Here is a 12,332-nt window from a genome sequence, read left to right as displayed (position 1 = left end):
CTTCATTGTTAGGCAACCATTTTGGAGTTTACAGTATAGGGTTGCATTGTTTCTACTCTTGTAGTTCAGGTAAGAAGATACATGTATTGGATGGCGTTGTAGATACTTCCTGTAAATGAAAGGAAATACTATTAGGCTATGAAAGGTATTTTACATTAATTTAGTTTAAATGTAACACTTTTCAAGAGCATACTAACTGTTGGTCAAACCTTCTTTTAGATGGAAGTATTGAACAAAGGTCAGAGTGCAGGAATATGTAAGAAGAAATCAAAGTTTATAACTGTTTTTAATCTGACCATTTGGTAGTTCAGGTAATAATTATAAGAATTGCTGAAAATAAACATATGATATCTGTTGATGAAACTTAAGTACATGTCTGATTATCTGTATCTCTCCACTGTCCAGGTCAACTCAGGATCAAGCAGCTGGCAGCCAACTCCAAGTACTTCCGTCAGCGGCTAGTGGAGATGGGGTTCATTGTTTATGGAAATGACGACTCACCCATCGTGCCTGTTCTCCTCTACATGCCTGCAAAAATTGCGTGAGTACATGAAAAAGGAAACTTTTGGTGTCCGTTTCCACCGTGTGCAATAGTCAAAAGAAAGAGGGGGAGAGAAACAATGGTAAACAGGTAACAAGGTGTAAAGGTCACACCAAAACTTTTCAGTGTCATGTAGGTGGGCCATGTGAAGTAGAATCTCTGTTTAACATCTCTGTGAAGACTAGGTGTGGCACATTCCTGCCTGGAACGTCATGTACAGACCCTCAATTCTACAGGATACCATTGATTCAATCAAGGAGTACTTTATTATAGATTTATTTATAAATGTATAAATTTGAACCAGAAATACTATGATTGTTGTAGATCCAACTTAAGTTAGTGTTCTTGATTTGTGGGGTTTTACTTGTAATGTTTTTTTTTAATTGTATATATAACTGATAGGGATGTCCCTGTAGTCTTCTGTTAACAGCCTCACAGTTGAATCCCTGGTTCCAATTACTGTACTGTTCAATACTTGGTAAGGCATCTCATTTGTAGCTGCACCTGGCAGTCTTGTGTTTGAGATGACTTGAGCATGTTAAAGGGGAAGAGCTAGCAACACAAAATATATCCTGCAAATGAAACAGCAAGGAAACTTGCTGCTCTATTCAACACTAGGTACTACAAGAGCCTGAATGAATATTTATACCTGGTTTTGACATTTTGTTCTGTTAAAGTAGTGTATGCAATTTAGTCCGCTTCTTCTGAGCATAGCTAGGTAGTATCGTAGTTAAGGACTAGCTAAGTTGTATTGTAGAAAAGGATTCATGTTACTCATGAGTCTATGCAGTCTAGCGAGGTTGTTGTGTAGAAAAGGGGATTGATGTTAATCAGGAGTTCTGAAGGGATGACCATGATGTGACTATATAAATATATGTCTAATGATAATTAGGATGATAAGCCAAGATCATATAGACAATGGAGTACAGCCAGGTGTTGTTTGACCACGTATCTTATTCCTGGGCCATGTCCATCCTAGTGTGAAGAATGTGATGTTCACAGTTGATGTTTAGGGTGTTCTCTTTGGAAAATGTTTGCTAGTTTGTGGCAAGTAGTGCCCGATGTTGGGTAGAAGACTTACATTTTTTACCTCTGTTGTTTGCCTAACAGCTTGTCTCTACTGTTTCCACACCTGTTTTGCCTAACAGCTTGGTTGTGTGCTGTTATCAATATAGCCTTTTCTACAGTTTAGAATACAGTGGTCTATTGCTCTTTGTAGCCTACAGGACTATTCCTGATGTAGATTTAGGTGTCATTTTTTCATTAAAGTCAGTAGAAAGTCAGTGGTGGTACAGCAGTCAGCCTTGGTGATCCAGACTGGAAACCAACTAGTGGCTGTGTGTGAGGGCAGAAAAGCATAGTGTGCGAGAGTATCTAAGAGCAAATGCTACTGTACATGGACATTCAACCTGTTCAATCAATCATGTAAACATGCTGTAGAATGTTTGGAGAAGTTGCAGAACACAAAGGATGTACCTTTAAAAGTTTGAGCTAGGTATCAGCTAAGCTGTCAGGAAAAATTCAGGGCTGGGGAGATATAAGTTTTGAAGGGCTGTTTTTGTTACACCCCGGGTAGAACTGTGACTAAACCTGTGGTCCTATTGTTGAGTGTTGAACAGAGAGTCCACGTCATGTGACCTAACGCAATGTTTGCACCCATGTTGGTGAGAGTGGGAGTGTAAACTTGATTGGCTGTTGAAGTACTAACTTGACTGTCCCCATAACCTGCTTTGCTGTCCCAAAGCAGCATGTCCTGTGCTTGGCTACGCTTTGACCTTTAACCCTGTTATTTGCTATAGCCTTTATGCAATGTACATACTTTTATTCAGTCGGCACACATAGAACACATTTTACTGTTTCTGCTGTCTCAAGTATATGTATGTTATGTTGAGTGCAAAGTTCTGTCGCAGCTTTATCTGTCAAAAAAGGTTATGGCTCGGTGAAAACCTTTAACATGCTATGCCTATGGGTGCTAAGTTGTCCTTGGTTACATGAGTGCTAAGGTTACAGGGTTATTACTCTTGCTTCTGTCTATATTTGCTGTCCTATGTTCAGAGTCATGTAAAAAAATTCTGTTATTCTGGCATCTTTTTTATTACAGGTGAGTTTGCATGAAATTATGAGTTTAATTCTACCAAGTCAAAAGAACAACTGACTATTCCAAAAGGACACGCTGTACTTGCAGGCATTTGCGCTTGGATTTCTTGTTTGCTTCTGTCACGCAGTTGTTGGAAAAAAATCAGCTGTCTTTTGTATCCTATTGCTATTGTGCACAATAGCAGAATATTGTTTTTTAAGGTGTCATGTCTTTGCAGAAAAATTACCAAAGAAATAGATATGCAGCATCTTGTTTCTTTCAATTCATAATTTTAAATTTTAAAAAGCTTAAATCCTTCAAAGCCTGACTAACCCAATTGTTACCCAAACTATATTTATGATTGGAATTTTTTTTTTGCATTTGAGTGCATTGACTATGTTTGCTTTTTTGTTTTTATTCTAGTTTTTTTATTGAGCCTTGTCTATTACCTGAGTGTGTTACATGTGTGATGGTAAAATCAATGCTTGTTGATTTTTTAACCCTGTTTTGATTGCTTTCCTCAGTGATGTAGACTCATGGAAGGTATGTATACTTACTTTGCCCTTGCAATATAGAAGACTGTTTATACTTTCTTTCTTCCCTGCCCACAGAGCTTTTAGCCGGGAGCTGTATCAGCAGAATGTGGGGGTAGTGGTTGTGGGTTTCCCTGCCACTCCTCTTGTGGAGTCCCGAGCACGTTTCTGTCTGTCTGCTGCCCACACACGAGAAATGTTAGACAAGGTAGGACTGGTCTGTAACCACACCCTGGTTCATGTCTCTGACATACAGCCAACAGTCCAAGGGAGACACATCTTTTTATACAATGCTGTATGATTGTTTTTATTGTTTTATGAAATATCTCATGTTCAGGGATGACCTGCAGGCACTACAATACCATCCAGTCATAATATTGTTGTACTGGTTGAAAGGATGTAAGTACAGTAATAGTTTTTAAGTAGGGTAAGATTTTGCAGCCCTTCAAATGAACAATATTCTTGGCAAGGACAGTAATGTAGGTATTGGAACAGTGATAATTTTGCAATTTTGTAAGTTCTTTTTTAAGGTCACCACAACTGAGGATCAAGAATCTGAAGTTATCCTCCCACGCCAGAAATACCATCAACATCAGTGGGATGTAAAACGCTTCTATATTCCTTTGTTAATGTTATATCTTTGCATTCATGTTACTTACAATTCGTGGATAATACCTTGGCAGGTTCTGGATGCCATCAGTGATGTTGGAGACCGCCTGCAGCTGAAGTACTCCCTCAACTCACCAGTAAAGGCCGTGTCTGCTGAGGAGTGCTACAGCCAGGTGGACAGTCTGGCACACAAGGCTTGATGTGTGCAGAAACGGGTTACAATGTACTTGTCTGATGCAGTCTTGCAAATGCAGTTTGTTGGTTACAGACACTCTGTCTGTGCAGTTCAGACACTGACATTCTTTTTGCAGTAGCAAACTTTTGTATATCTTTGGAGGGACCTCCCTGAAAAGGTCACAAATGCAGCACAAGAAGCAAATATTTCACTACATCATTGTGTACCATACTTACACTCTTACGATCTGTTAATAGTTGATGACAGAAACAAGTTATTATAATAGCAATGGTATGCACATTTTCCAATTTTTTTAAATTAGAAAGGATTTTGTGTGTGACGTTACATGGTGGGGATTTTATTATGAAGAGGGGGTGATAGATGACAGGCCATTCGGTAACTTTTATGTTTCTTTGTTGAAATAATACTTGTACTTGTAAATGCTTGTTTTGAGATTAGAGGTATGCTTATCCTGATAGGAGATATTTCCAACAGTATCTAAAACATTTCAGAGCCAGTGTTTTCACGACATACCAGTACACTGTTTACATTTGAAATATTCACACTAACAGATGTCTATAATTCAATAAACATGTGATTTAATGGTGTTGATCAGTACCTATCCAAAAGTATTATTTTAGTATTCAAGCTGTATTGTATAGTCATCCACATGTCTACAGCATTTCCAGTGTCACCAAGGCTTTAAGGTTTTGCTGTTTGAACTCACAAGATGATTCAGCGTCAACAGACTCACGTACATGTATCATGGTGGAAGAAAACTGACACAAAACATTTGGCAACTTGAATGTGATTGATTGTCATTACTAGTATTGTGTCTCTTGTTGTTGGAAAGAGGAAATAATTTTAACACAGTGCTAATTGTAAAAAAAAAATTGACAGGATATGATCAAATTGTTGTTGCCAAATTAGTGTTAGATTTATTTATTATGTGTGCTGTAGTTATGTTGCTGTTGCTTTGTCATGTGGAGCTTTACTTGAAAGATAGCTAAAGAAAGCTGTTATAAATTTTGGAATAAACATAAAATTTGATACTTTTGACAACCATGGCAGCTACATAAGAGGGTGAGTAATTTTTCATCAAATGTGATGAAGTTTTAAAAAAGGTAAATAGATATCTCAATTTGTTGTTCAGATTATCACTATATGATTTAATTTCATTTGGTGAAAAAAAGCATGTTATAAAACCACTTGCATTACTTTTTGACTCACCCTCATATTATAGAATTCCATATATTTCTTACTTCCATATGCCATTTTGTCATTGCCTTCTGTGAACCATTCCACCATTCACTACATTCATACATTTAAACTAGTCCACTACTTCTTTTGTTTTGGCAGGATGAAGGTGAATTGTATAAACAAAGAATTGAGATGTGTATCAGTATGTGAAATGCACACCCTGGGCTGTGCATTACTGACGTGTGATGGTGGCATTTTGTTTATAGTAAATTAGCTTTTTCCATCATTATAGCAAAATGTGAAACAAAAAGTACATTTTTGATATGCTTACCAGCACTCAACCCACCACATCATCATGAAAGAAATTATGATATAAGACCATAGCTGCCTTATGCTACTGCTAGTAGGACCAACCAGTAGGTACTTCTGATGGGACATCCATTGACACATTACGCATTACCACCGCCTCTGTGTATTAATATAAAGGACAGATTAGATTGAATACAAGTATGATGTGTTACAAACATGTTAATGAGTTCTTGGTAAAAGCTAGCGAAATAGAAGAAAATGTTTAGACTGACAAATCTGTCCGTGAGATTTTGTCAGACCTTGCTTGTGTGAAAGACATGAGACGGTGATGAAGGTCTTAGGTCGTAGGTGAATGATTTGCTTGACACTGGAACGCTGGCCATACTGCTTTGTTCATACCCTTTCTTCCTCAGCTGCTCACAGAGCCTTTGTCCATCTCCACCTGTTAACCAGTAGTTGTGATAGAAGTTTATCCCATTGATCCCATTTGCCATACTGTCCACTTGACTGCTGCCTTCCTTTTTATGAGTGGCCACACCTGGTGTAAATGGCAAGGATTGCCTGCCTTAACCCCGAGGGCTGTCCTGTTGTGTAGACTACTGTAGAAACGAAAAAAAGCTTGTTTACATAATAATTATTTGACTTAGGCTGTATAAATCTAAATTCCTATGGTTCACTTTGTTTGATAACCCCATGCCAAATGCGACTTGTGCCTAGACTTTTTTTTACGACTGATGTTGTAGTTTTACGAAGGGCTGACTGCAGGGCAATTTGTCATGAAAGTGTAAGAATCATGTATTTTCTTACCCATGGGAACAAGTGTTCTAAAATCTGTGTGCTCACATATACATGTGTAGATAGAATTAAATCTATATGGCCATTTCAGTTGTCACTGAGGTTCTTGGTCATTTATTTCATTTCCTTTCAAGTGTTTTGTTCATCATATGTTTCAGTGGCTGTCTGTCACCTCTCCAAGCAGAGGTTAGGCTCTGGCTGTTTTTTTAAATGTTTTTTGGGGTGTTTTTATCAGGCTTTCTGTTTTGTACCATTTTCTTTGTCTTGCAGCTTAGTGCCAATAAAAACAACAAAAAAACAGCTGATGCCTAACCTCTGGTTGCCGAGAACCTTAGGGTAATTCTGACTTGTTTACAATGCACTGCAGCATACATGTAGGTGTTGCTGCTTACAGATGTGGTCCCAAATGCATATACGTATATTAATAGGTAGTTGACATGGTGTTTACAATGGGGTTCCAAATGTAAAGTGTATTATGTATATCAATGTTGTCAAGTAACAATAATCTATGAAAAGAATTTGGGAATGCATCTGTAAACAGCAACGGCTATACATGTTCATTTATGTTAGACATCCAGGTAAACAATATTCAAATACAATTCAATCTCTACAACTTGATAAAAATGGAATACTTCCGGATGTTTTGAGTGACATCCATTGCTCTTTTTCAGCATCACTAGAATGAAGCAGCAGCCATACTGCAGTGCAATATGAACCAGTCAGAATGCCCAGAGGAAGGAGAGTCAGTAAAACATTGGTTCAATAAAACATATGGTTGTGTGAAGAATGTTGTTGTGTGACTTGCCTACCTGATGAAACAGTTCAAAGGTAATTGTATGTCCTCTGGTGCCTTTGTACACAGATTGTGATATACTACAGAAATGTAAACCACAAAGATATTCCTATTGACTTCAGAATATGCAATTTTCAGAATGCTATACTGTAGTGGAGCTAATCATCTGCTGTACAGTTTGTAATGCCAAAGCCTTAATTATATATATATATATTAAACACCATGCAAATAGGACATGAACATGTGCCTTGCATTGTGAACATTCTAAAATACTGCTGCATATCAGCTCTTATGATGTTTGGGAACATGCAGATACTGCACTACCAAAATTAGCATTAATATGTATAATAATGGCACATTTTATTGTAACATAAACAATATTTGTGGAATGGGGTTGATGTATACTAGCTTGGAATAAAGCATTGATGTTTTCACAAAATGTTCTTGATTCTGATTTTTCCCCACTATGCAAATTTGGTGCTCATGTTATTCCCTGGAAGGTCTTAAGGAAGTATAAAATTGTACTCTACAATACTGTTTTGTAACGTGGTTTGCAGGATTTTTTTGTCAGGCTTTCTATTTTGTCCCATTTTTGTGTCAATTGGTGGACATGAAGAAAACATCACATAATAGAAAGCCCAACAAGAAATGTCTTACAAGAAAAAATAACAGTACGGGCCTGTCCAAAGCCATATATTGTCGTAGAGGAAAAAGTCTAGTTTTCAAGGCCTTCAAATTAACATTTGTCCATAGGATTGACACTGGTCTCCAAATATGCTCCAATCCAAGTTTAAAATGCTGCTTAATTACATGTGTTGCACAGTACATTGATACCACACACAATTTTGCATTCTCATCCTTTATTGTCAAACCTAATCATCAACAAACAAAAAGAAGTCTCTCATATCTATCCTCTGTACATCAGTCTCAAAGATAACTATAATACAGGGCAACAACTTTTGGTCATGAGAAAATAGAAAAATAAATTAAACACAAATGAAAAGGCATTGGTCCAACAAAACCAAGAACAGAAGACAGGATAGATGGGGTACATTGATAGAAGCCACATGAAGACAAGAGTGAGCTAAATCAATGCCACATCTCTGTTTTGCACTGCCAGGTGTGAAGGAAGCTGCTTAGGCAAAAACCCTTGACAGGAGTTCTAACATTTGGCACATGTTTAAGCTGGCATCTGGAATCATTCAATGCTTGAAAAGGAGTATACCTTAAAGCATTCATCAATAAGTGATTCAGGTGCAGACACTGTGGTAAGTTGACCTTGAGTGGAGCCTGGACACTTAAATACGTGGAATATGAATGAAAGCCAGAAAAGTAACTTGATGGGTCCACCCTACATCTGGCCCCTATCTCTTCAGTTCACATAAGCTGCTAGCTGTCATTGACTGATAACAGCTTTCTCAAATAAGTTTGCTTTCTATTTGCAACTTGCCCCTGAGAATCACACAAGTGACAAACTGGAAGCACAGAATATCATAAATGAGCAAATCTTCCCTCGAACAAAATCTCCACACTAATCACACATTGGTCAAGAACACAAATAATGATACACTGACAGTTAAGTGAGTATAATCTATGTCAGATCATTGACCACATATTGGGTTATCTGTAGCATTTACATTGTACTAGCTACTATAGCTACTGTACATGTTAACAACTTCCACATATGGAAGTCGTAATAATAGGGCTATATTATGTACAGCATCAGTTCATACTCTAAGCATGTGCATTTACAATGTATGGATTGACTTTCTATAATTTGATTATGTTCCAGTTGACAGTATTATTTTCAGTGCAGTTACATGTACCTACAGCATATCTTGAGTGTTATATGGTTGTTTGGCAACTTCTCATACACATGTGAATCATTTACTAGTTGTTTCTATTTAGTTCTTGGACATACGTTAGCATCATCAACAGTAGCTCTTTTGACAGTGGTTGGCTGCTGCTGGCTGAAAGGTGTTTAACTACTAGTATAATGCTATCAATTTAAAAGACATTTTCAACATTCTCTTCTTGATTTGAACATTTGGAAACTGATTCAAGTTTTGGAAAACAAAGCCAACAGGACAGCCTTGTGCTGATATGAGGTTGACTAGCTTGGAACTTGAGAAGTCACAAAGCAGTTGGTACCGAATATTTTAACTCCTACTGACAGGTACATCATGCAGCTCTGTATTTACATATTAGTTATCTGCACTTGAAGCATGCCAAATGAAATGGATTACTGCCTGGGCAGAACCGCTGAAGCCATAGGCTCTCCTAAGAATAAGGCACTTTCTTCTTTTGTCACTACGTCACTACGTGTCTACTGGCTCCAACTACATTTGTATTAAAATGTTTAATCTTTTCAGTGCAAACTATTCCAAGGAAGGAATTGCTCACCTAAGTTCATCTATTTACTCCAGGTGTGTATTTGGTAAATGTACTGGTAATATATGTCAATCATGTAGTGACCAAGGATGTTGATTGGATGCAGCAACAATCCTAACTTATATAGTTTGGGTGTCAAAAACAGTGGTCAACCCTGACCTGCCTGGGGAATGCATCCCTTCCCACCTAGCCTGTCACTGAGACCATACATTAGCAGCATACCCCAGCAAACAGACAGACAATTCTTTCTTATGGGACAGTTAGCTCTTGGCTGCTGATCCTAGGTATAAGGTCACACAGGGTGCTAGGAAGTTATTGGTCAATCAGACTACCATTTACAGCCAGGAGACAATGTTCTTGGTTGGTGACAACTCTGCATCTTTTGTGACCTCCTAGGCTAGGAACAACTACATGTACCAGGCAAGTACAAGGCATCTGATTGGCTAACAGCTGGTGGGTCAGGTGGGAGACAGAGGGGAAATGAAACTTAAGTCAGTGGCTCTCTCCTTCTCATGTCACAATTCTAAAGAATCTATCATCAACATTTTATGACTAGATTTTTAGAACACTGACATAGAGAATTTATAGCGAATGCCATACATTACAGCACCAAATATCTGAAAAGCTATCTTATTTTGCACAATGTAAACATCTCCTATTGTAGCAACTAAATGAACAACAGTGTGTTTGTGCAGTATTCATCTAATTCAGCATTGACTGACTGAAAGCTAATCATAACTTTATTAGACAGTTTCAAAGTATGTATTCCTATCAGAATTTCAAAATTGTGTATTCCTATCCTTTCTTTAAAGAAGATAATTATTGCTCCTTGTGACCTTGTCTCATTGCAGCATTTCAAAACCCACTGCTTCATTTAAACTATGCAATGTTTTGTAATTTGTACTGAATGAGAATTCATTCTCCTTTCTTGGTGTGCTACAAGAAAGCTTCATATCACTTTTTACTTGATTAGTGAGAAGCATTTTTTCACTACCTACTAATGTGCCACACAGACTTTTTTAAAAAGTGTTTCAATTTTTTTTGTGAGCATGCCATGTAAACTGCGGTTTTTGACAAATTTCAAATTCAGGTCCCACTGGGCTTGGTTGTATGCTGTGAAAGCTGTACACCATTTTGGGTCAACTTCTGCTGCACCATGCTAACCATCATTTCTGAGTATCTCTCCAAGAGGGACAGAGCACAGGACGTGTCTGTATCATCTTCCTCCAGCAGATCAGGGGCAGAGCCGTGGCGGGTCCGTGCAATACTGTGAGACAGGGACTGGACAGATTCTGGTGAGAAGGAGTGGCTACTTGTGGAAGCACTCTGTTTATTCATTGCAGTAACTTGGCTCTGTATGGAAGAGAAGGTGGCTGACAGCATGGACAGGACCTCATCTTTGTGTTGGACCTCACTTTGCAGAGCCTGAAAAAATTAGAATGACCATATAAAACCTAAAATCTGTTTCTCCCTTTCAGAATACAACCCCATTCCCTGGTGATCTGCTGATCACCCAAATTGACTCATATATGTATTACAATTATCTGCAGTCTAGTGTTTTGGACTCAAAGAGCCTGATGTGTATATCTACATGTAGCTCTGTTTCGTGTATCTTCTAGGCAACCACTTTCTGAGGTAGTGTAAGCCATACCACCTGTAAAGGAACCAGCATCTTCCTTACATACTGGTACGTCTGAAATTGATGTGTAGATTTATTCTACTTACCCTAGCATGAAGACTAGCTGCTTTTTGGAATGTTCTGCGGAGATCCTCCACAACTTGGGAACACATTTCCACGGAAACAGGAGAATCTACACGAGGAAAAAAGACAATTTTAAATCCTACATTCTCCACTACACCACTAAAACAACATTTAACCAGAACACTACGCTAATGTCAAAGTGAAACTGCTAACTAAAGTCTTTGTATGTCTGATGATGTGTAAGGATAGGCAACTATTAGAACTAATTTAAAATACAACATGGGGGAAGAGCTTTCACAGAAGTTGTCTGAAATTCTAGAATATGACTTTCACCAGCAAGTGAAAGAGTTGTTTTGGAGGGGTTTGGTGAGAAGGAGTCCAGAAGAGGAGAAAGCCAAGGCTGGCCAGATATGGAGGGAGAGTTTGTTGTTATACACCACCTTTCTCTGGTTGCTCTGTCTGCTCCATCACTCCCTGCTGTGGAACCTCTGTGGCAGCATTAGCTGAATGTTTAACAGGGAGGAATGCATGTCCCTGAACTTTTGTCTGTGGTGCTGCTTTACTAACTGCAACAGTGGGTTCTTGCTGTCTGGCCGGCAGCTCCTGTACATGCACATCATTGCCATCTCCTTGGCCTTCATCTTTCTTTACAGCAGGACCAATCCCTTGCAGTGCCACAGGTCCATCCTGCTCCCTGCCAGCTGGGGGTAAGTTGATCTGAATGATGTCTGTGATGTCCAGCGGCATGGGGGGACTGGGTTTCGAGGTTCTTGATGGGCTGGTCAGAGTTATACAACTAGCAACCACAGGGGGCTGTGTATCCAGAGCCAAAGGCTGTGTTGGCGTGTCTGCTTTCTTACACTTCTTCCATGCCTCTAGCCACTCTGGGCCCTCAGAGGCATGGACATCATAAGTCTCTAAGACTTCACTGTCAGAATGAGATGTACGAGGATGGCTGGTATCCCTCTCTGGAATCTCGTCTATGTCTGATGATACCGCTAGAGTTGGTCCTTGGTCACAAGAAACTGGCTGCAATGTTTCAATAGGAGGTCTTTGTGATGGCCCTGGAGTTGTCCCAGCCACCAGCTCTGACTGCTTGGTCTTAGGTGGCTGGGCTGCCATCTTGTTGACTGGAGGCGACACTGCACCGCTCATAACTTTCCTCTTTGCTGCTTTTTCCTTCAAAGATGACTTCTGTCTGGGGTCA

At 38.9% G+C, this 12,332-nt stretch overlaps 2 protein-coding genes across 2 annotated transcripts in view; one reads left to right on the top strand and one right to left on the bottom strand.

Moving 5' to 3' along the window:
* The window catches only part of LOC118417793 (serine palmitoyltransferase 2-like), a gene marked incomplete at its 5' end in the record, with an annotated part of 15,853 nt that extends 8,335 nt beyond the window's left edge, over window positions 1–7,518 (top strand). The window contains 3 exon segments of the mRNA XM_035823520.1: window positions 406–541; window positions 3,230–3,359; window positions 3,835–7,518. Coding sequence (XP_035679413.1) covers window positions 406–541; window positions 3,230–3,359; window positions 3,835–3,960 — 392 coding nt within the window.
* A 357-nt stretch (window positions 7,519–7,875) lies between these two features.
* Window positions 7,876–12,332, bottom strand: part of LOC118417786 (mitogen-activated protein kinase-binding protein 1-like) — a gene marked incomplete in the record, with an annotated part of 32,238 nt that continues 27,781 nt past the window's right edge. The window contains 3 exon segments of the mRNA XM_035823507.1: window positions 7,876–10,848; window positions 11,149–11,234; window positions 11,566–12,332. Of these exon segments, the coding sequence (XP_035679400.1) occupies window positions 10,510–10,848; window positions 11,149–11,234; window positions 11,566–12,332 (1,192 nt within the window).

Source organism: Branchiostoma floridae, chromosome 1 (assembly GCF_000003815.2).
Source record: "Branchiostoma floridae strain S238N-H82 chromosome 1, Bfl_VNyyK, whole genome shotgun sequence".
Classification (NCBI taxonomy): domain Eukaryota; kingdom Metazoa; phylum Chordata; class Leptocardii; order Amphioxiformes; family Branchiostomatidae; genus Branchiostoma; species Branchiostoma floridae.
The sequence above is the reverse complement of the archived record's forward strand: the minus strand, read 5'-3'. Positions and strand labels throughout refer to the sequence as shown.